This window comes from Cherax quadricarinatus, chromosome 84, assembly GCF_038502225.1.
Source record: "Cherax quadricarinatus isolate ZL_2023a chromosome 84, ASM3850222v1, whole genome shotgun sequence".
In the NCBI taxonomy this organism is placed as follows: domain Eukaryota; kingdom Metazoa; phylum Arthropoda; class Malacostraca; order Decapoda; family Parastacidae; genus Cherax; species Cherax quadricarinatus.
Window position 1 is genome coordinate 3831253 of NC_091375.1, and position 21108 is coordinate 3852360.

Consider the following 21108-nt stretch of genomic DNA (forward strand, 5'->3'; position numbering starts at 1 on the left):
TGACCCGAAAATGAAGAAACACTTTCGCTATCATTCACTCCATCGTTTTTTTTCTAGAGGCAATTATAATACAAGTACAGGATAAAAGTTTACAATTTACAGTACTTGAAATACAAAAAAGAGTATCATTAAAGTAGGATTCAATTTTGCAATATAGTAAATAGCAGGCATAATTTTACAACAGAATCTAAAGCCAATAATAAGTAACCAAAGATTTAATATAGTGCAAACAATACTGTAAAACCCAGGATTTAACAAACTAATGGGAAAAAGTGGGTGACCAGCAATGGCAGCTGTGGTGGGCAGAGATGAGACTGTTTTGCTGTGATTGTAACAATAATGAATGATTCTGTAACCAATGTACTTTGTCTGCTGTTTCTGAATCAAATGACCTAATGACTTTTGTCCCATATTTCCAACGTTTTAGGTAGTAGGCTGGTAGACAGAATCTGCCCAGGGAAGTACTACTGTCCTGCTAAGAGAGTGTAAAACGAAAGCTTGTAATTGTCTTACATGATGGTAGGATTGCTGGTGTCTTTTTTCTGTCTCATAAAGACGCAGGATTTCAGGTACATCTTGCTACTTCTACTTGCACTTAGGTCACACTACAGGTGGATGTACAAGCATATATATACACACCCCTCTGGGTTTTTTCTATTTTCTTCCTAGTTCTTGTTCTTGTTTATTTCCTCTTATCCCCATGGGGAAGTGGAACAGAATTCTTTCTCCGTAAGCCATGCATGTCATAAGAGGCGACTAAAATGCTGGGAGCAAGGGGCTAGTAACTCCTTCTCCTGTATACATTACTAAAGTTAAGAAAAGAAACTTTTGTTTTTCTTTTTGGGCCACCCTGCTTTGGTGGGATATGGCCAGTTTGTTGAAAGAAGAATTTTTTAGAAATAAGGTACACAAAAAATACAAGGTTCTTCGTACTTCATGGTCCTAGAAATACTAACATGAATCAAATATGAGTCAGTTCAAGGAATAAGCTCCTTTTATGTTCCCAGTAATGATTACTCTTGGAACACACACACACTACTCTTTCATAAGTTTTCCATAACTTGAGTAGTACAGTATTAGCTGCCTCTACTCATACAAGCTCTCATCAAATTCTGTTTTTCATTCATGGATACTGGTTAAAAAGCTCATTGCATTTATACTGAGTGACTTTGAGATTGTAGCTAGATCACTAGCGCACTCAGCTCACACACTGAGGTCTGGGGTTTGAATCTCCTCTGGTACAGCTGGAAAACATTAGGGATGTGTTTCCATAAGACACCTACTGTCCCTGTTCACTCATCAATGTAAAATGGGTACTTGGGTGTTAGTCGACTGGTGTGGGTCGCATCCTGGGACGAAAACTGACCTAATTTGCCTGAAATGCTCAGCATAAGAAGCAGCTTTCTATGTAGTAGTATGTCACTGATGTCAGCTAATCCTGTATACCATGTTTGTGTACTTGTAGTAAATAGAGATATTATTATTATATTGTGGACAAAATTAAATGGCAGGTCTAATATTGCAAAAGTGATTTGAAATTCAATTGATTAAATTCTATGCTTCTCAGCACACTATCAAAATCCTACATATACACTGTAATATCCAGTCAAGTGTTTTTCAAAACTAAATTATTTTTGGATCTTATCAATGCATTACTAAACAATATGTATTAACTTCACTACATCTGTAGTGAAGTTAATGCATTCCTAACATGATTTATTGAGATGCAACAGACTTTATGCTTTCCAGGGTTAATCTCTGTTCAAGGAAGATGCCTTGATACAGGTGAAGTGCTCTTGATCTAAGGAAGTGGAGTTATCTTCCCCATCCTCAGATCAGACCTGATTACCTCCCAATCTCAAGACACTATGTTTCATAAGTGTTTAGTGCTTCTCCATAAACAATAATAATAATTATTTCCAGGGTTACTGGATATAAACTTTGCTAAAAACTTCTGAAAATAAAACCTGAAGCAAAAGTTCTCTGATTTGACAGCTCTAAATGGACATTATTTAAAGTTCTTATTAGCACAGAGCCATAAAAGGAAAAGGTTTATATATTTTTTCCAAATCTGAAAAATGTATACTTTATAGGTACATTAAGCACAATATTTATGATGTTGATGTTCATTATTGATGTTGCTGAATTTTTTTTTTTTTTTTTTTAGAAATACTTGTAACATGTATGTCATTACCTGCATCGAGATGGTTTCTAGTCTGTTTTAATGTGTTTTAATATGCCTAAGTTTTCAAAAAGCTGTCTCAAATAGGTGGCGGCAAGTGGTACGAGAACCTCTAAAGTTGTTTCTTCTTACTGTGGGAATATTTTGAGTTATGCACACCAGAAGTTCTCTACAGTTATTGGTTGAAATTCCATTCAGATTTCTTCATTAGCTTTCAATTTAACACGTTCGACTTTCATTATATCACAGACTAAAAATAAATAGGTCCTGTACCCATCTCTGAGTCACATAAACCTCTCTATGGTGAAAGTAGCCTCAGAAAGAATGCAAATGAAGTTTCACTTCCATCACAATGAACAGGTCTCTTTTCACACCAGCAGCCTCATCAGGTGAAGTTTCTTAGCAAAATTTCCACTCTATATGCCATTTATCTAAACTGAAGCTTTCAGGTGAAGGATGACAACTTTTCCCTGGCAGTGATCATATTCCTACTCCTTGGATGAAAGTGTTTAGTTTATACAGTTCAATTTTATACCATCAGCTTTGCTTTTTTGTACCCCGAAAGTACTGGTACCCTTGGTTAAAAACCACTGAACTAAAGCACTATGTTTTAGCATGTGAATGCCAGTTACATTTAGAAAAAAAAACACATTGGCTGTCTCCCACTGAGTCAGGGGTGACCCAAAAGAAAAAAGAAATACTTCATTTTACATTTAGTAATATATACAGAAAAAGGGGTTACTAGCCCCTTGCTCCCAGCATTTTAGTCGCCTCTTATTACACGTACAGCTTATGGAAGGAGGTTTCTTCACTTTTCCATGGAATTATTTACTCATATCAACTTCTTCTTTCAACAAACTGGCCGTATCCCACCGTGGCAGGGTGGCCCAAAAGGAAAAAATAAATTTTCTCCTTTTAAATTTAGTAAAATATACATACAGTGGAAACTCAGTACAGTGGTCCCTCGTTGTTCGTAATTAATCCATTCCTGGAGCCGTTACTATAAACTAAATTTACGATTTACGAATCAATTTTCCCCATAAGAAATAATGTAAATACAATTTATCCGTTCCTGACACCCAGAAGTATTAAAACAAAAAAAATTTTAACATGAAATATACATGTAGTACATAAACAATACAATGGGAAATGATGAATGAAACATTAACAGCATAACACTTACCTTTATTGGAGATTCTTCTTAGTGTATGGGAGCCTGGAGGAGGAGAGAGAGTGGATTGTTTATAGTTTGGAAGGGGAATCCCCTTCCATCAACACCTCAGGTACCATTTGCTTTTCTGGGGTTGCTTCTCTTCTCTGTTTCTTAATGCCACTAGGACCACCTTGAGAGTCACTGGAGTCCTGTCTCACAAAATAACTGTGGAGAGAGCTCTGTTTCTGGCGTCTCTTTAACACTTCCCTAAAATGGCCCAAGACTTTGTCACTGTACATGTTGCCAACCTGGCTTGCAACAACCTTGTTAGGGTGATGTTTCTCCATAAAGCTTTCCATCTTACCCCACATAGTAAAAATCTCTTTAATTTCAGAAGAAGGCACCTTCTTCCATCTCTCTTCCTCCTCCTCTGCAGCAAGATTCTGAGCTGCGATGTGTTGCTCTTCCTGCTGAAGCTCTTGCAGCTCCTCAGTGGTGAGCTCTTCATTGTGGTCTTCCACCAATTCTTCCACATCCTCCAAACTCACATCCAACCCCATGGAACTCCCCAGTGCCACAATTGATTTTACAACAGACATAGGCTCATTAGGGTCAGTCCCAAATCCTTCAAAATCCCTCTTGTTGACACAATCTGGCCACAATTTTCTCCAGGTAGTCACTCCCTCCCAAGCCATACCTATAAGGGTTATGCAGTGGAGGATGCTGAAGTGTTCTCTCCAAAATTCCCTTAGGGTCAAGTGAGTGTCTGTGGTCACAGTCAAGCACCTGTCAAACAATGCTTTTGTGTAGAGTTTTTTAAAGTTTGCAATAACCTGCTGGTCCATGGGTTGGAGGAGACGAGTGGTATTTGGGGGCAAGAACTTTACTGTGATGAACCCAAACTCCTCGAAAATTAGGTCATCCAAGTTTGGAGGATGAGCAAGTGCATTGTCCATTACCAGCACGCACTTGAGATCCAATTTCTTTTCCAGGAGATACTCCTTCACACTAGGGCCAAACACTTCATTGAACCACTCGACGAAAATTTCCCTTGTGACCCATGCCTTACTATTAGATTTCCAAAACACACACAATTTACTCTTCATAACATTGTTTTTTCCTGAACACTCTGGGATTTTCAGAATGGTACACTAGTAATGGCTTCACTTTGAAATCCCCACTAGCATTAGCACAGAACATTAGCGTCAGCCTGTCTTTCATAGGCTTGTGTCCTGGCATTGTCTTTTCCTCTTGTGTAATGAAGGTCCTCTTTGGCATTTTCTTCCAAAAGAGGCCTGTTTCGTCACAATTGAACACTTGTTCAGGTTTCAGTCCTTCACTATTTATGTACTCCTGGAATTCATGCACATATTTTTCAGCTGCCTTGTGGTCCGAACTGGCAGCCTCACCATGCCTTACCACACTGTGTATGCCAGTACGGTTCTTAAATCTCTCAAACCAGCCTTTGCTGGCCTTAAATTCACTCACTTCACCACTATTTGCAGGCAATTTCTTTACCAAATTTTCATGCAACTGCCTAGCCTTTTCACAAATAAACGAAGTCATAAGAGTATCTCCTGCTAATTGTTTCTCATTTATCCACACCAATAATAACTTCTCAACCTCTTCCAGTACTGGTGATCTCATTTTTGTCAGCATAGTTACTCCCTTTGCAACAACAGCATCCTTTATTTCCTTTTTCTTGGCCACTATGGAACATAAGGTTGTGTAGGGTTTCTTATACATCCTGGACAGTTCGGCCACACTTGTACCACTTTCATATTGTTCAATGATGGTTTTCTTAAATTCAATCGTATTTCTCACCTTCTTTACCACAGGCTTGGCACTAGGATCTTTCTTTGGAGCCATGGTAGCTTATTTAGTAATTGCAAGCACTAAAATAAATGGAATATTATGAAATATTTTGCTGGAGCACGTGAGGGGACCTTCGCTCACTGGTAAACAATGCCAGACTGGCTGCCGCCCTGGCTCACGCCGTGCGTACGCGTCCCGGACGAACTACGACTCGCGAGTCAACCTATGAAAAGCGAGTCCATGTTTATACGAAAATACCCCTATGATTGGCGAATTTTACGATTGCCGGGAACTACGAAAAGCGGGGGACCACTGTACTCAAACAGCTCCATACTCGAACAATTCAGTATTCGAATGCTTCATTCAGTAGACAAATTGCTCAGTAGTTGACTGTTTGCTCGGCACTCGACCAAACAAACACGACCCACCAGAAGTTTGCTGTAAACTATTTCGTGTTTCTTCACATTTTTTGGTGTTTTTTATATTATTTGTTTAAATAAGTCACCATGGGGCCTAAGAGGGTTAGTGATAACAGCCAACCAAAAAGAAAATTGGTTGGGAAAAGTTTGTTCGGTACTTGAACAGACTGGCACTCGGACAGATCGGCACTCAAACAGCCTTCTGGAACGAATTAAGTTTAAGTGCCGAGGTTCCATTGTACAGGAGAAGGGGTTACTAGCCGCTTGCTCTTGGCATTTTAGTCGCCTCTTACGACATGCACAGCTTATGGAAGGAGGAGGATTCACTTTCCCATGGAGTTATTTACATATATATACTTGAATAAATAAATTAGCTGAATATTCTGTCCACATTTAAAAGGCAGAAGTGAAACTGCTTTAACTTTTCATCTTATATCAATATAAAGTTTAGTTTAAATCTTTTTGATAAAAGTGTATAGTATTTCATGTTAAAGTGTAAAGTCAATGAGGAGCAGCAACAGACAATTAGGACAGTGGTATAGTATGATAGTGAAATATGATGAGAGCATCTACTATCACGATAACATGATAAAACATTATGTATTATCATGATAGTGATATATGATGAGAGTATGTACTACCATGAGGTTAAATGTTAAACAAAACTTATAATGGAAAATTCCTCAATAACATGGAAAACAGTTGGAGAGGAGTTACTGAAGGTTTGATAAAGGACACGAGAAGTTAGTAAAGGAAATACGTACATAATTTGGAAATAACTGCAAGCTAATTTAAAGGGTTGGGTAAGTGTGCACCTTTACTTGATTCCTTAAGTTATACATACATATTTTTTTACGTAATTATAAACTACAACCTAAAAAAATGGATTTTTATAAATACAGAAAGGAATACGTGTTCATGCACACTGAGAACTTACTCTTACCCCTGAGTCATCCTTGACAAGGAAGGCAAGTTCAGAGAAATGAAGCATATACTTATGGTATCTGAACATAAAATAAACATTTATTTAAGATAACACAAAACACTTTATAGCCATTTCAATTATTAAAAATAAAAATAAATACCTATGCAGATCAACTTAAATTGCTTTCCATACTAATGACAGCAGAAATTTTCGTCAATCTCATTTAATAAACTTATCGCCATACGGCACCTAAGAATCTTTCTACTCTCTTTATTTCTGATAGAAAACTTAAAGAAACTTTTAATTCGGTCTAAGCAGTTTTTTCTAAAAATGAATATATGTATTTATTCATGTCTACGTAGGGTCTACTGTAACTGTATCACACTCTTACAAAATACTCTGAGCATGGACATCACAATTTCAACGATGCTCAAAAATGTGACATCTTCACCCACACTTCAGAACTCGAGCCCAGCTAACCAATTTCCTTCAATTCCTATCATAAATGTTGAATTACTGACACTCCAGCAGCATGCCAGGTCACAAAATCAACTTGCCACTCCAGTCTAACATGCTCATATATACCTCTATGTTGAAAATGGTATAAAATATGGACAAGTTGATGAGTAAGACACAAGCAACAGTTGGGTATCTTTACTGTTGAAATGATAAAGATACCCAACTGGTGCACATGTGTCTTACTCATCATCATATATACCTCATGCCTCCATCTCTCAAAACATCCTTCATCTCCTCCCTCAACCCTTAACTCTTTGACTGTTTCGGCCGTATATGTATGTCTTACAAGCCAGTGTTTCAGACATATACAGTTGACCCCCGAGTTTCGTGATTAATCCGTTCCAGAGAGCCCGCCGAAGGTCGAAATTCACGAAACTCGAAACCATTTTCTCCATAAGAAATAATGGAAATAAAATTAATCCGTTCCAGACACCCAAAAATATTAAAATAATTTCTTTTTTTTTCAAATTAAATAAAGATTTACATAATGAAAACAATCAGAAATCAAGTACATGCATTTAAAATAAACAATAATAACATTACACTTACCTTTACTGAAGACTTCTGCATGGATGGAAGACGGGATAGGAGGAAGGTGTACACTATTTTTTGGAAGGAGAATCTCCTTCCATTAGGACTTCAGGTATGAAGTCCATATCTGGGGTTACTTCCCTTCTTCTTTTAATGCCACTGGGACCAGCTTGAGAGTCACTTAACCCCTGTCGCACAAAATATCTGTCCAGAGAGGTCTGTTTCTGGCATTTCTTTAAGATTTCCCTGAAGTGGGACACAACACTGTCATTGTACATGTTGCCAATACGGCCTGCAACAGCTTTGTTAGGGTGAAGTTCATCCATAAATGTTTGCACTTCAGTCCACTTTCCACAAATGTCCTTAATCTTTGAAGAAGGCACCTTCCTCCATCTCTCTTCCTCCTCCTCTGCAGCAGCTTCCTGGGCTGTGATCTGTTGCTGTTGCAGATGAAGCTCTTGCAGCTCTTCAGTGGTTAGCTCTTCCCTGTGGTCCTCCACCAACTCTTCCACATCCTCACCACTCACCTCCAACCCCAGGGACATCCTCAATGCCACAATAGTTTCCACAACTGGCATAGGTTCCTTAGGGTCAGCCACAAACCCTTCAAAATCTCTCTCTTGTATACAATCTGGCCACAAATTTCTCCAAGCAGAGTTCAAAGTCCTAGAAGTCACTCCCTCCCAGGACTTACCTATAAGGTTTATGCAATGGAGGATATTAAAGTGATCTTTCCAGAACTCTCTTAGGGTCAATTCAGTGTCTGAGGTCACTTCAAAGCACTTCTGAAACACTGCTTTGGTGTAGAGTTTTTTAAAGTTTGAAATGACCTGCTGGTCCATGGGCTGGAGGAGAGGAGTGGTATTAGGAGGCAAGAACTTCACCGTGATGAAACTAAACTCCTTCACCATTTGCTCTTCCAAGTCTGGAGGATGAGCAGGAGCATTGTCCATTACCAGGAGGCACCTGAGTGGCAATTTATTTTCCAGGAGGTATTTCTTCACACTGGGGCCAAACACTTCATTAAACCAGTCTAGGAAAATTCCCCTTGTGACCCATGCCTTACTGTTAGCCTTCCACATCACACACAAGTTACTCTTGGTGACACTGCATTTCTTGAACACTCTGGGATTTTCAGAGTGATACACCAGTAAAGGCTTCACTTTAAAATCCCCACTAGCATTACTACAAAACATGAGAGTAAGCCTGTCTTTCATAGGCTTGTGTCCTGGGAGTGCCGCTTCCTCCTGCGTGATGTAGGTCCTCTTTGGCATTTTCTTCCAGAAGAGGCCTGTTTCGTCACAATTAAACACTTGCTGGGGTTTGAATTCTCCAGTGTCTATGCACTCCTTAAACTCCTGTACAAACTTCTCAGCTGCTTTTTTGTCAGAACTGGCAGCCTCACCATGCCTTATCACACTGTGAATGCCACTACGCTTCTTAAATCTCTCAAACCAACCTTTGCTGGCCTTAAAATCACAAGCATCACCACTTGTTGCAGGCATGTTCTTTACGAGATCGTCATGCAACTGCCTTGCCTTTTCACATATTATCGACTGCGTAACACTATCTCCTGCTAACTGTTTTTCGGTAATCCACACCAACAATAACCTCTCCACTTCTTCGAGGATTTGTGATCTCCTTTTTGTCAGCATATCCACCCCTTCTGCAACAACAGCACACTTTATTTCCTTTCCTTTCGCCATGATCTAAGTGATGGTTGAATGGGGCTTGCCATACATCCTGGCAAGCTCTGTAACACGCACTCCACTCTCATATTTTTCAATGATTTCCTTCTTGAATTCGATCATGTTCCTCACCTTCTTTACCAAAGGGCTTGCACTAGCTTTCCTTGGGCTCATGGTGACTTATTTAGCAGTTGTAATCACAAAAAACAATGGATTATTACGTATGAACCCGCGGGGTGATGGTCATGTGTTGGTAAACAATGGCACACTGAGTGTGAATGGTGTGGGAGACTGGCTTTGTGTGCGCGGTGACGGGCGGATGGGTACCGGACGTTCGCCAAAACACGAGTTTTTTCATGAAACTCGAGGCCAAATTTTTCCAAAAAAAAAACTCGCCGAAGGTCGAATTTTACGAAAGTCGAGGCTGCCAAAACTCGAGGGTCCACTGTATATACAGTGGAACCTCTACTTGCGAGTTTAATCCGTTCCATGACCTTGCTCGCAACTGGATTTGCTCGTTTGCAGAGTCAATTTTCCTCATTTAAATTAATTGAAATGCAATTAATCTGTTCCAGTGGAATTCTGTACTTCAATAATTTCGCTAATATCAACTCTATGGCTTAATTATCTATCTCACTTCATCTAATATGACATAATAAACAATATAAATAACATAGAAACCTGATATATACTCTAAAATGAATAAAATATGTCATGTAGTGGTATGGGCGGTGTCGGTGGTGGACGAGAGTTTGTCTGGAGACTGGGCAGAATACTTCATGAATAATTTCGCTAATATCACCTATACGTCTTATTTATCTATCACAGTTCATCTAGTATGACATATCAAACAATATAAATAGCATAGAAACATGATATATACAGTGGACCCCCGGTATTCGATATTAATCCGTTCCTGAGAGCTCATCGAATACCGATAATATCGAAAACCGAATCAATTTTCCTCATAAGAAATAATGAAAATCAAATTAATCCGTGCAAGACACCCAAAAGTATGAAAAAAAAATTTTACTACATGAAATATTAAGTTTAACCCTTTCAGGGTCCATCCTGTAGATCTACGGCTTTACGTTCAGGGTCCAAACCGTAGATCTACGTCATGAGCTCAGCTCACTCTGATAAACTGAGTGGTACATTTGGACCTTGATATGAGAGAATACATCTATGTGGTATGTGTGCACCACATAAAACAAATCCTGCAGCACACTGTGTATAATGAGAGAAAAAAAACTGAGACCATGATTTTTCGATTAAAACAGCGACTTTGCAGTGTTTTTTCGTATGTTTTTTATAGTTGTATTTGCGATTTCTTGGTCTCATTTGATAGAATGGAAGACATATTACAGAAATAGAGATGATTTTGATTGGTTTTAGCACTGGAAATGGCTTGAAATTGAGCTCAAAGTAGCGGAAATGTTCAATTTTTGCTGATGTTCAAGAGTAAGCAAACGATCTCACACGTCTTATACACGCCAGCTGGTGGGTCTAATATACATTCACAAATGTGGTGATGATATTTATACAATTATTACAATATTGCATAACAGTAAATCTTCTATTTTTTGGTGTGAATAAAAATTCATTATGTGAATAAAAAATCAAAATGGAATCTATTTGTAAAGCCTCAAAATGTAACTAATGAACAGAGGAAATGTTAGTTTAGTGCCAGGAATACCTACACTGTTTATTCTGGACCCTATTTTGAAATTGGAATATTTTGAACTTTGTGTTAAATTGGCCAAATTACCAACTTCCAATCACTTTATTTTGTAGTTGAAACAGTTGCCTTGGCAATTTCTTGTGCTCAATCAATAGAATAGAAGTAATACTAGTGAAATAGTTAAGAATTTGGTCAACTGGAATAATGTAATTTGCCTAAAATGGGAGCCAAAGTCGGCAAAATCGCAGATTCGTAAATATCGCTGACACATCAAAATTCGCGAGAGCATAATTTCGTCAATTTTCCATCAAATTTCATACTTTTTGTTTTATTACCTTCACAAAAAGATTCTCAAGCATTTCATAAGAAAAAATAACTAATTTTTTTTTTTTGAAAATTCTTGGACACTGGGGCACCACTTCAGATTTTGGCCTTGGACCCTGAAGGGGTTAATGCAATAGAATAATTACAATAACAATAAAACAATTGTCACTTACCTTTAATGAAGATCTGGTGATGATTGATGGGATGGAAGGAGGGGAGAGGTGTTAGTGTTTAGAAGGGGAATCCCCTTCCATTAGGACTTGAGGTAATAAGTCCTTTTCCAGGGTTACTTCCCTTCTTCTTTTAATGCCACTAGGACCAGCTTGAGAGTCACTGGACCTCTGTCGCACAACAAATCTGTCCATAGAGTTCTGTACCTCCCGTTCCTTTATGATTTGTCTAAAATGGACCACAACATTGTCATTGTAATAGCTGTGTTAGGGTGATTTTCATCCATAAAGGTTTGCACTTCAACCCATTGTGCACACATTTCCTTAATTTTTGAAGAAGGCACAATGTATTCCACAACTGGTATAGGCTTCTCAGGGTTAGCCCCAAACCCTTCAAAATCTTTCTTAATTTCCATACTAATTCTCACCCTTTTTACCACAGGGTTGGCACTAGAAGCTTTCTTGGGGCCCATGGTGACTTATTTTGCAGAAACAAGCACCAAACACAGTGATAATATGGAATGTACCGAATGTATCCTTAGATACGCGCACACTGGCTGGCTTGTAAACACTGGCACACAAGGGGCAGTTCAGGCCACATGTGGACAGGTCTCGTATGAAGCGTATCGAATACCGGGTTTTCAATCGAATACCGAGGAAAATTTTTTGTGATATAATGCATCGAATACCGGATTTATCGAATACCGATGCCATCAAATACCGGGGGTCCACTGTACCCTAGAATGAATAAAATATGTCATTCATGTAGTGGTATAGGCGGTGTTGGCGGTGGATGAGAGTTTGTCTGGAGACTGGGCAAAATACTTCATGAATAATTTCGCTAATATCATCTAAAGTAGTTTATTAGATTATGTATTGGTGGATAAAAGGTTGATGGGTAGGCTCCAAGATGTACATGTTTATAGAGGGGCAACTGATATATCGGATCATTATTTAGTTATAGCTACAGTTAGAGTAAGAGGTAGATGGGAAAAGAGGAAGGTGGCAACAACAAGTAAGAGGGAGGTGAAAGTGTATAAACTAAGGGAGGAGGAAGTTCGGGTGAGATATAAGCGACTATTGGCAGAAAGGTGGGCTAGTGCAAAGATGAGTAGTGGGGGGGTTGAAGAGGGCTGGAATAGTTTTAAAAATGCAGTATTAGAATGTGGGGCAGAAGTTTGTGGTTATAGGAGGGTGGGGGCAGGAGGAAAGAGGAGTGATTGGTGGAATGATGAAGTAAAGGGTGTGATAAAAGAGAAAAAGGTAGCTTATGAGAGGTTTTTACAAAGCAAAAGTGTTATAAGAAGAGCAGAGTATATGGAGAGTAAAAGAAAGGTAAAGAGAGTGGTGAGAGAGTGCAAAAGGAGAGCAGACGACAGAGTGGGAGAGGCACTGTCAAGAAATTTTAATGAAAATAAGAAAAAAATTTGGAGTTAAACAAGTTAAGAAAGCCTAGGGAAAGTATGGATTTGTCAGTTAAAAACAGAGTAGGGGAGTTAGTAGATGGGGAGATGGAGGTATTAGGTAGATGGCAAGAATATTTTGAGGAACTTTTAAATGTTAAGGAAGAAAGAGAGGCAGTAATTTCATGCACTGGTCAGGGAGGTATACCATCTTTTAGGAGTGAAGAAGAGCAGAACGTAAGTGTGGGGGAGGTACGTGAGGCATTACGTAGAATGAAAGGGGGTAAAGCAGCTGGAACTGATGGGATCATGAGAGAAATGTTAAAAGCAGGGGGGATATAGTGTTGGAGTGGTTGGTACTTTTGTTTAATAAATGTATGAAAGAGGGGAAGGTACCTAGGGATTGGCGGAGAGCATATATAGTCCCTTTATATAAAGGGAAAGGGGACAAAAGAGACTGTAAAAATTATAGAGGAATAAGTTTACTGAGTATAAGAGGAAAAGTGTACGGGAGGGTTATACAGTGGAACCCCGGTTAACGATATTTTTTCACTCCAGAAGTATGTTCAGGTGCCAGTACTGACCGAATTTGTTCCCATAAGGAATATTGTGAAGTAGATTAGTCCATTTCAGACCCCCAAACATACACGTACAAATGCACTTACATAAATACACTTACATAATTGGTCGCATTCGGAGGTGATCGTTATGCGGGGGTCCACTGTAATTGAAAGAATTAGAGGTAAGACAGAATGTAGGATTGCGGATGAGCAAGGAGGTTTCAGAGTGGGTAAGGGATGTGTAGATCAAGTGTTTACATTGAAGCATATATGTGAATAGTATTTAGATAAAGGTAGGGAAGTTTTTATTGCATTTATGGATTTAGAAAAGGCATATGATAGAGTGGATAGAGGAGCAATGTGGCAGATGTTGCAAGTATATGGAATAGGTGGGAAGTTATTAAATGCTGTAAAGAGTTTTTATGAGGATAGTGAGGCTCAGGTTAGGGTGTAGAAGAGAGGGAGACTACTTCCCGGTAAAAGTAGGTCTTAGACAGGGATGTATGATGTCCCCATGGTTGTTTAATATATTTATAGATGGGGTTGTAAAGGAAGTAAATGCTAGGGTGGTCGGGAGAGGGGTGGGATTAAATTTTGGGGAATCAAATTCAAAATGGGAATTGACACAGTTACTTTTTGCTGATGATACTGTGCTTATGGGAGATTCTAAAGAAAACTTGCAAAGGTTAGTGGATGAGTTTGGGAATGTGTGTAAAGGTAGAAAGTTGAAAGTGAACATAGAAAAGAGTAAGGTGATGAGGGTATCAAATGATTAAAGAAAAATTGGATATCAAATTGGGGAGGAGGAGTATGGAAGAAGTGAATGTTTTCAGATACTTGGGAGTTGACGTGTCGGCAGATGGATTTATGAAGGATGAGGTTAATCACAGAATTGATGAGGGAAAAAAGGTGAGTGGTGCGTTGAGGTATATGTGGAGTCAAAAAACGTTATCTATGGAGGCAAAGAAGGGAATGTATGAAAGTATAGTAGTACCAACACTCTTATATGGGTGTGAAGCTTGGGTGGTAAATGCATCAGTGAGGAGACGGTTGGAGGCAGTGGAGATGTCCTGTTTAAGGGCAATGTGTGGTGTAAATATTATGCAGAAAATTCGGAGTGTGGAAATTAGGAAAAGGTGTGGAGTTAATAAAAGTATTAGTCAGAGGGCAGAAGAGGGGTTGGTGAGGTGGTTTGGTCATTTAGAGAGAATGGATCAAAGTAGAATGACATGGAAAGCACATAAATCTATAGGGGAAGGAAGGCGGGGTAGGGGTCGTCCTCGAAAGGGTTGGAGAGAGGGGGTAAAGGAGGTTTTGTGGGCAAGGGGCTTGGACTTCCAGCAAGCGTGCGTGAGTGTGTTAGATAGGAGTGAATGGAGACGAATGGTACTTGGGACCTGACGATCTGTTGGAGTGTGAGCAGGGTAATATTTAGTGAAGGGATTCAGGGAAACCGGTTATTTTCATATAGTCAAACTTGAGTCCTGGAAATGGGAAGTACAATGCCTGCACTTTAAAGGAGGGGTTTGGGATATTGGCAGTTTGGAGGGATATGTTGTGTATCTTTATATGTGTATGCTTCTAAACTGTTGTATTCTGAGCACCTCTGCAAAAACAGTGATGTGTGAGTGTGGTGAAAGTGTTGAATGATGATGAAAGTATTTTCTTTTTGGGGATTTCCTTTCTTTTTTGGGTCACCCTGCCTCGGTGGGAGACGGCCGACTTGTTGAAAAAAAAAAAAATCATCTATACGGATTATTTATATATCACAGTTCATCTAAAATGACATGAACAATATAAATAACATAGAAACATGATATATACTCTAGAATGAATAAAATGTCATTATGTAACAGGTGGAGGTGGCCACAACCGCTCCCTCTTTGTTGTGGTAAACACTGCCATCTAGTGACGGCCTTTTGAAGCCGTCTCGGTGGGAGACGGCCGGCTTGTTGAAAAAAAAAAAAATGTATTATTATTATACATATTATATTATTATTATTATTGTATTACATTATTATACTATTATTATTATACATATTATTATTATACATATTATTATACATATTATTATATATAATTTGTAATATTTATTCACACAATAAATGTAAGATTTACTATTATTCCTTATTGCTATAATTGTATAAATAATGTTAACCCATTCACGACTGCATATTGGAATGGACAGTGACGTCATTTGTTTACTCTGAAACAGCCAAGCAATGGACCATTTCTCCTAGGTTGAGCTCTATTTCAAGGTACTTTTTGTCATGAAAGCAATCAAAATCATATCTATTTCTGTAATATATCTTCTATTCTATCAAATGAGACCAAAAAAAAAAAAAAATGAGAATACAATCATAAAAACCATTCAAAATTACCGCTAAGGGGTGGCTAATTGCTGAAAAATGAACTCCATTATTTATGCTTAGATTTCTTTCATTTTTGGTATATGTTAAGAAGCATCTTTCCATCATACATTGCCCAAGTTTCAATAAGATAGTCCAACAAACAAATGAGATACAATTCCCGAGATCAAGAGCAGGGTCAAGGAACCTGCCTTGAGGTCTGCTCACTTGTGGAAATTTTGCTCGCGCATGGAAGCAAAAAATCGACCCATCAACTACTCGTATTTGGAAAAACTCACACATGGACACGCTCGCAAGTAGAGGTTCCACTGTATACTCAATAATTCTAACGGCTTCAAATCAAGCAGGAGAAAGCTGGTAGGCCCACATGTGAGAGAATGGGTCTGTGTGGTCAGTGTGCACCGTATAAAACAAATCCTGCAGCACGCAGTGCATGAGATAAAAAAAAACTCTGACCGTGTTTTTGGATTAAAACGCCGACTTTGAGGTGCATTTTCCTATAGTATTTATGGTTGTATTCTCGTTTTCTTGATCTCATTTGATAGAATGGAAAACATATTACGGAAATAGAGATGATTTTGATTAGTTTCACGATGAAAATGACCTTGAAATTGAGTTCAAAGTAGCAGGAATGTTTGATTTTTACCAATGTTCAAGAGTAAGCAAATCACACCACACATCCAATACACATCAACTGGGGAGTCTAATATTCTTTCACTAGTGCACTGGTATTATTTATACCATTTTCACAATAATGCAGTAGTCTGCATAACAGTAAATCTTCTATTTTTTGTGTGAATAAAAAATCAAAATAGAAAGAAAGAGTAATATAAGAGGGGCCTGGAGACGTGACTAATGAACAGAGCATATGTTATTTTAGTGCCAAGAATGTCTGCATTGTTTATTCTGGACCCTATTTTGAAATTGGCATCTTTTTTAATTTGTGTGAAATTGGCCAAATTGCCAATTTCTGACCACTTTGTTGGGTAGTTGAAATCAGAAAATGGACAGTTTCTTGTACTCAATTGATAGAAAAAATGGAGTTCTAAAGAAATAGCTGAGTTTGGTCAACTGGAACAATGGAATTGGCCGAAAATAGGGCTCAAAGTTGGCGAAATCGCTGATGCGTATACATAGATCGTCAAGATCGCTAACTTTGCGGGAGTGTAATTCCGTAAGTTTTCGATCAAATTTCATACTTTTGGGAAAAGATTCTCTATCATTTCATAGGAAAAAAAATTTTTTTTTTTTTCCAAAATTTTTTTGACACCAGGAGACACTTCAGGATTTGGGGATGTAATAGATTATTTAACAGTATTCAATGGTGTGTTATTAAAATTTGCCAGGCTAAGCAAATGACACCTTTTAGCTTTTTGACGAAACTGAAATGTGAACATCAGTTAATATTTTTTAGTTTACCGATTCATAGTCTGATGGAATTTGTCACGATTTTTGAGCAAATGATCAGAAACTTTCCTGTAAAATTCTGGCTTGTTCTGAAGATTTTGCAATAATTCTTTTTCAACTGGTAGAATGGCAAAGCTTTGCAATGTGTTTTCAACTTGAGAATTTCTGAATTAAGCTTTAATTTGTTTCCAGCACAAGCTGTGCTCTACATGTAGTCACTGCTGAAACCATCAATCTACAAAGGCTAGCTACTTCCCTGTAAGCTTTTTCCAAGACAATCAGCCTCATAAACCTCAAATTTCTGCAATAGATTTATCTTAGACTTACATGTAAGCAATTCTAGGGTGTGATTTCATTGATACTAAATAAAAAAAAATAGTTATACTGTAGTTACAGTTCAGTGACTAAAATGAAAGTTCTGGTAATTCATTTTTAAACTCTCATAATAATGCAAAATGTAAAACCTCTAAGAATCCTAACAAATCCAAATTTGCAAAATCTAATAATAATCTAGTCAAATATTGTCATATTATTGCAGTGCTCTTGGTAGCTATCTGTACAGGATATTAGTAGGGTGGCAGTAGTGAAGAAGGGGCTACTGTGAGTACACTTTGCTTTCACTGCCCAAATCTCTAACAATGATTTTTTTTTTTTAAGAGATGATAAATATTCCAGAGGGGACATTCTATCATCAGAAGGCTTTTCACACAAGTGCAACAGTTGAGTAAAACACATGTGCAACAGTTCAGTATCTTAATTCTTGAAACATTTCTCCTGCTCGGTAGGCTTCTTCAGTCAGATACTGAGAAGAATAAATATGGGCACACCAGTAGTGGCGAGATAAAGATATATGATCAGTCCATCAACTTTTTAGTAGTAGTTTGTGATGTGGTCAGCTCCTCAGCCTGAAAAAATGTTCAGCTCCATAGTCTGGAACAATGTGAAGCTGAAGCATGAAAATGGAGCCTTATATAGTGTTAAAGGTGAGGTATGGAAAGTCTCCAAGATATTGCAAGAGGTGGGGCCCACCAGTAGAAACAAGAAGGTATGAACTGAAGAGCACTGCAGCAAGCCTAGCAGTTCTATCTAAGCAGATTCCTCTCAAATTCAACCCTTCTCACTTATAACAAGTGATCAAACAATATTTATTCTCCTCTGTACTTGACTGAAGAAGTTATCCTTGTCAGCAAAGCAATTAAACAAAAATAGCCAACTGTTGCCCAAGTGTCTTACTCATTTACCTGTCAGTAGTGTACACAATTTTCATAATTATACCACCTTGACATAGTAACACAATGATATCTTGGCACAGAGGACATCTTCCATAACTTTATTACTTAACTGCTAGTTATAAGTGAGAAGGGTTGGATTTGAGAGAGATCTGCTTACCATGGGCCAGTAGGCTAGCTGAAGTGCTCCTCAATTTTCACTTTCTTGCTTCTACTGATGGGTCCTGCCTCCAGCAATGTTTTTGAGACTTTCCACACCTTACCTTTAGCAGTATACAAGGCTCTATTCTCATGCTTCAGTTTCACATTGTTCTGGACTATGGAGATAAGCTCTTCCCCAGGCTGAGGAACTGACCACCTCACAAACTACTTCAAGGTAGATGGACTGATTACATTATCTTTACCTCACCACTACTACTGCTGTTTCCATATTTATTCTCCTCTGTATTGACTGAAGAATCCTACCATATAGGCAAAATGTTTCAACAGTAAAGATATTCAACTGTTCCACATGTCTCTTGCTCATCTACTTGTCAATATTGTATACCATTTTCGTAATTACACATCTGGTAGTGGTATATCATTCTATCAGGCAAGTGGCCAAAAGATGATACTGCAGTCAATGTGGCACATCCCAAGTACATATTTTTCAAGTCTCAAGTACTATCTAACAAGTATCAAAAGTCTGAACTCCTTTTACACCAGGGTTAAAATCACAGGCACATAAATAACAAAAATGTAGAATGTTATATGCAATTAAATATTAAATATTTCCCCTCAAATAAATATTTTAATTTTGAAGGGAAGAATTTTTATAGGAAAAAGAATGCCTACTTTGCATCTTATGAGTACATGGTGGTCCTATTTTCAAAATTTCTAGATTAATTGGGACCTCTAGGATTGCTTACTTCACAAATTAAGAGATTACTACTCTTTTTAACAAACCGGCCATATTCCACCAAGACAGGGTGGCCCAAAAAAAGAAACATCCTTTTTAAATTTAGTAATAGATTACTATTTATGAGAAGTAAATTAAAAATAAAGAGGTAACTCACATACCTAGCACTGATTTTAAAGTTTATTTTATAGTAAATTCTTGTAAATCTTTACTTTTTTCAATATAATACATTGAAATTGCATGATTTTATCAAAAGACAATAGGGAAACTCTGAGTTATGTATGCTATCCAGATGGTGTAACTGTGACCCACAGAAGCACCCATCCACATCTCAGAAGGCCATCTCAGTACGATTTGAGTTCATAACCTTTCGTGCGACAAACTAATGGAATTGGTCTTCCTTCCTTCTTTCCTTTCTCATCACCACCCATTAATTAAGACTGCAGAAGGCAGAGAGAGCATCTTTGAGTATGCTTGAGAAAACAGAAATGTTAGATGAACACCAAATGAACATGTGAGAAAGCTGAGTGAATGTTGTAAACTTCTACACATTTAGAAGGAGCACTGAAATGATACAAGCCTATGTCTGATGTTAGTGACACCGAGTCAATAATTATATATTTGTATGAAGTCTGTGCTGCCCAACAACAAAAATGGCTGAACATCTGGATTGAGGGGAAACTGAAATTAATTATGTTGTCATCAGAGGCCCAAATGTACCTTCACTGTGTTTATGAACAGGATGGTATGCCCTTAAAGGAGAGCAAGTTTAGTTCTGACTAGCTAGAAGCCAGAAGCATTAACTTAAAAAGGCATATTTAACTTTAGGAAGTTAGGGCTGCCAGAATGTGAGGCAAGCTGTACATTACTATGTTGTTCTTATAACCTAAACAAAAAAAATTATATTTGCTAGAAAGAGATGTTTTGTATGACTCCATCAAGTGCAGCGCTTGTTGCTTCACTAGCTGTGGTAAGCATGGCCAAACTATATGTGAGGTGCTGCCTGTACTTATTAACTGAAGAAAAAATAACATTGATTTTAGTAGTGACATAGTCTCTATAAAAGAAGTGTGACCCAACACATTCTGCCATCCTCTTCTTATGGCTTAAGTTTATTTCATGTCTTTCCAATCCTTCAGAACACATATTATCAATAGTAATATTCAACTCCTGGATACTGTTTCTAAACTTAACAGGTATCATGCTTGCATGCATACTTTCATGCATTAACAGTCATGCACAAGCCTGGTGTATATATAATAACAAAAGCTGCAGAGCAAGATATGAATCCACAGCTGAATGCTTTAGAAACCACAGACGAATGCTTTAGACACCCAAATATGACTGTCATTCTTATCATGTGAAAAGTTTAATTAACTTTTTTAAATGTTAATCACCCCAATCCTATCTGAATATTTTTCAGCCTTTAAAAACAAATAGAACTCACATATGTTGACAACACAGTTCAAACTTACCCCAAATGATTACAGAGAATAACATTTACTTACTTATCAATATTTAATTTCTGGAACACTTCCAATGTGTTCTGTAACACTTTGTCAACATATTCTATTTCATCTGGATAGCACTTCTGAGCCAAATTGACTAGTGACACCTGTAAGCTAACAGTGTCCTCCATGGGCATATCGGGTCGCGACTGAAAAAAAATTGTTTTAATATGCTTGTAAAACAAGCGAAATGGATAACTATGCAGTACTGTATAGTACTAATATGATTATAAATAAATATTATTACACACACACACATACACAGAGTATCCATTATATATAAACTTGAAATTATGGTAATGAGGAAACTCTAAATCATAGGAGAAA

The 21108-nt window shown here is 37.9% G+C and overlaps 1 protein-coding gene across 1 annotated transcript in view; it reads right to left on the bottom strand.

The window, feature by feature from the left end:
• LOC128704440 (vacuolar protein sorting-associated protein 35-like) overlaps positions 1-20953 on the bottom strand; it is a 38543-nt gene extending 17590 nt beyond the window's left edge. The window contains exon 1 of the mRNA XM_070102954.1: positions 20782-20953. Within this exon, the coding sequence (XP_069959055.1) occupies positions 20782-20918 (137 nt within the window). The 5' untranslated portion in view covers positions 20919-20953. The remainder of the gene's footprint in view (positions 1-20781) is intronic.
• Between the last annotated feature and the right edge of the window lie 155 nt (positions 20954-21108).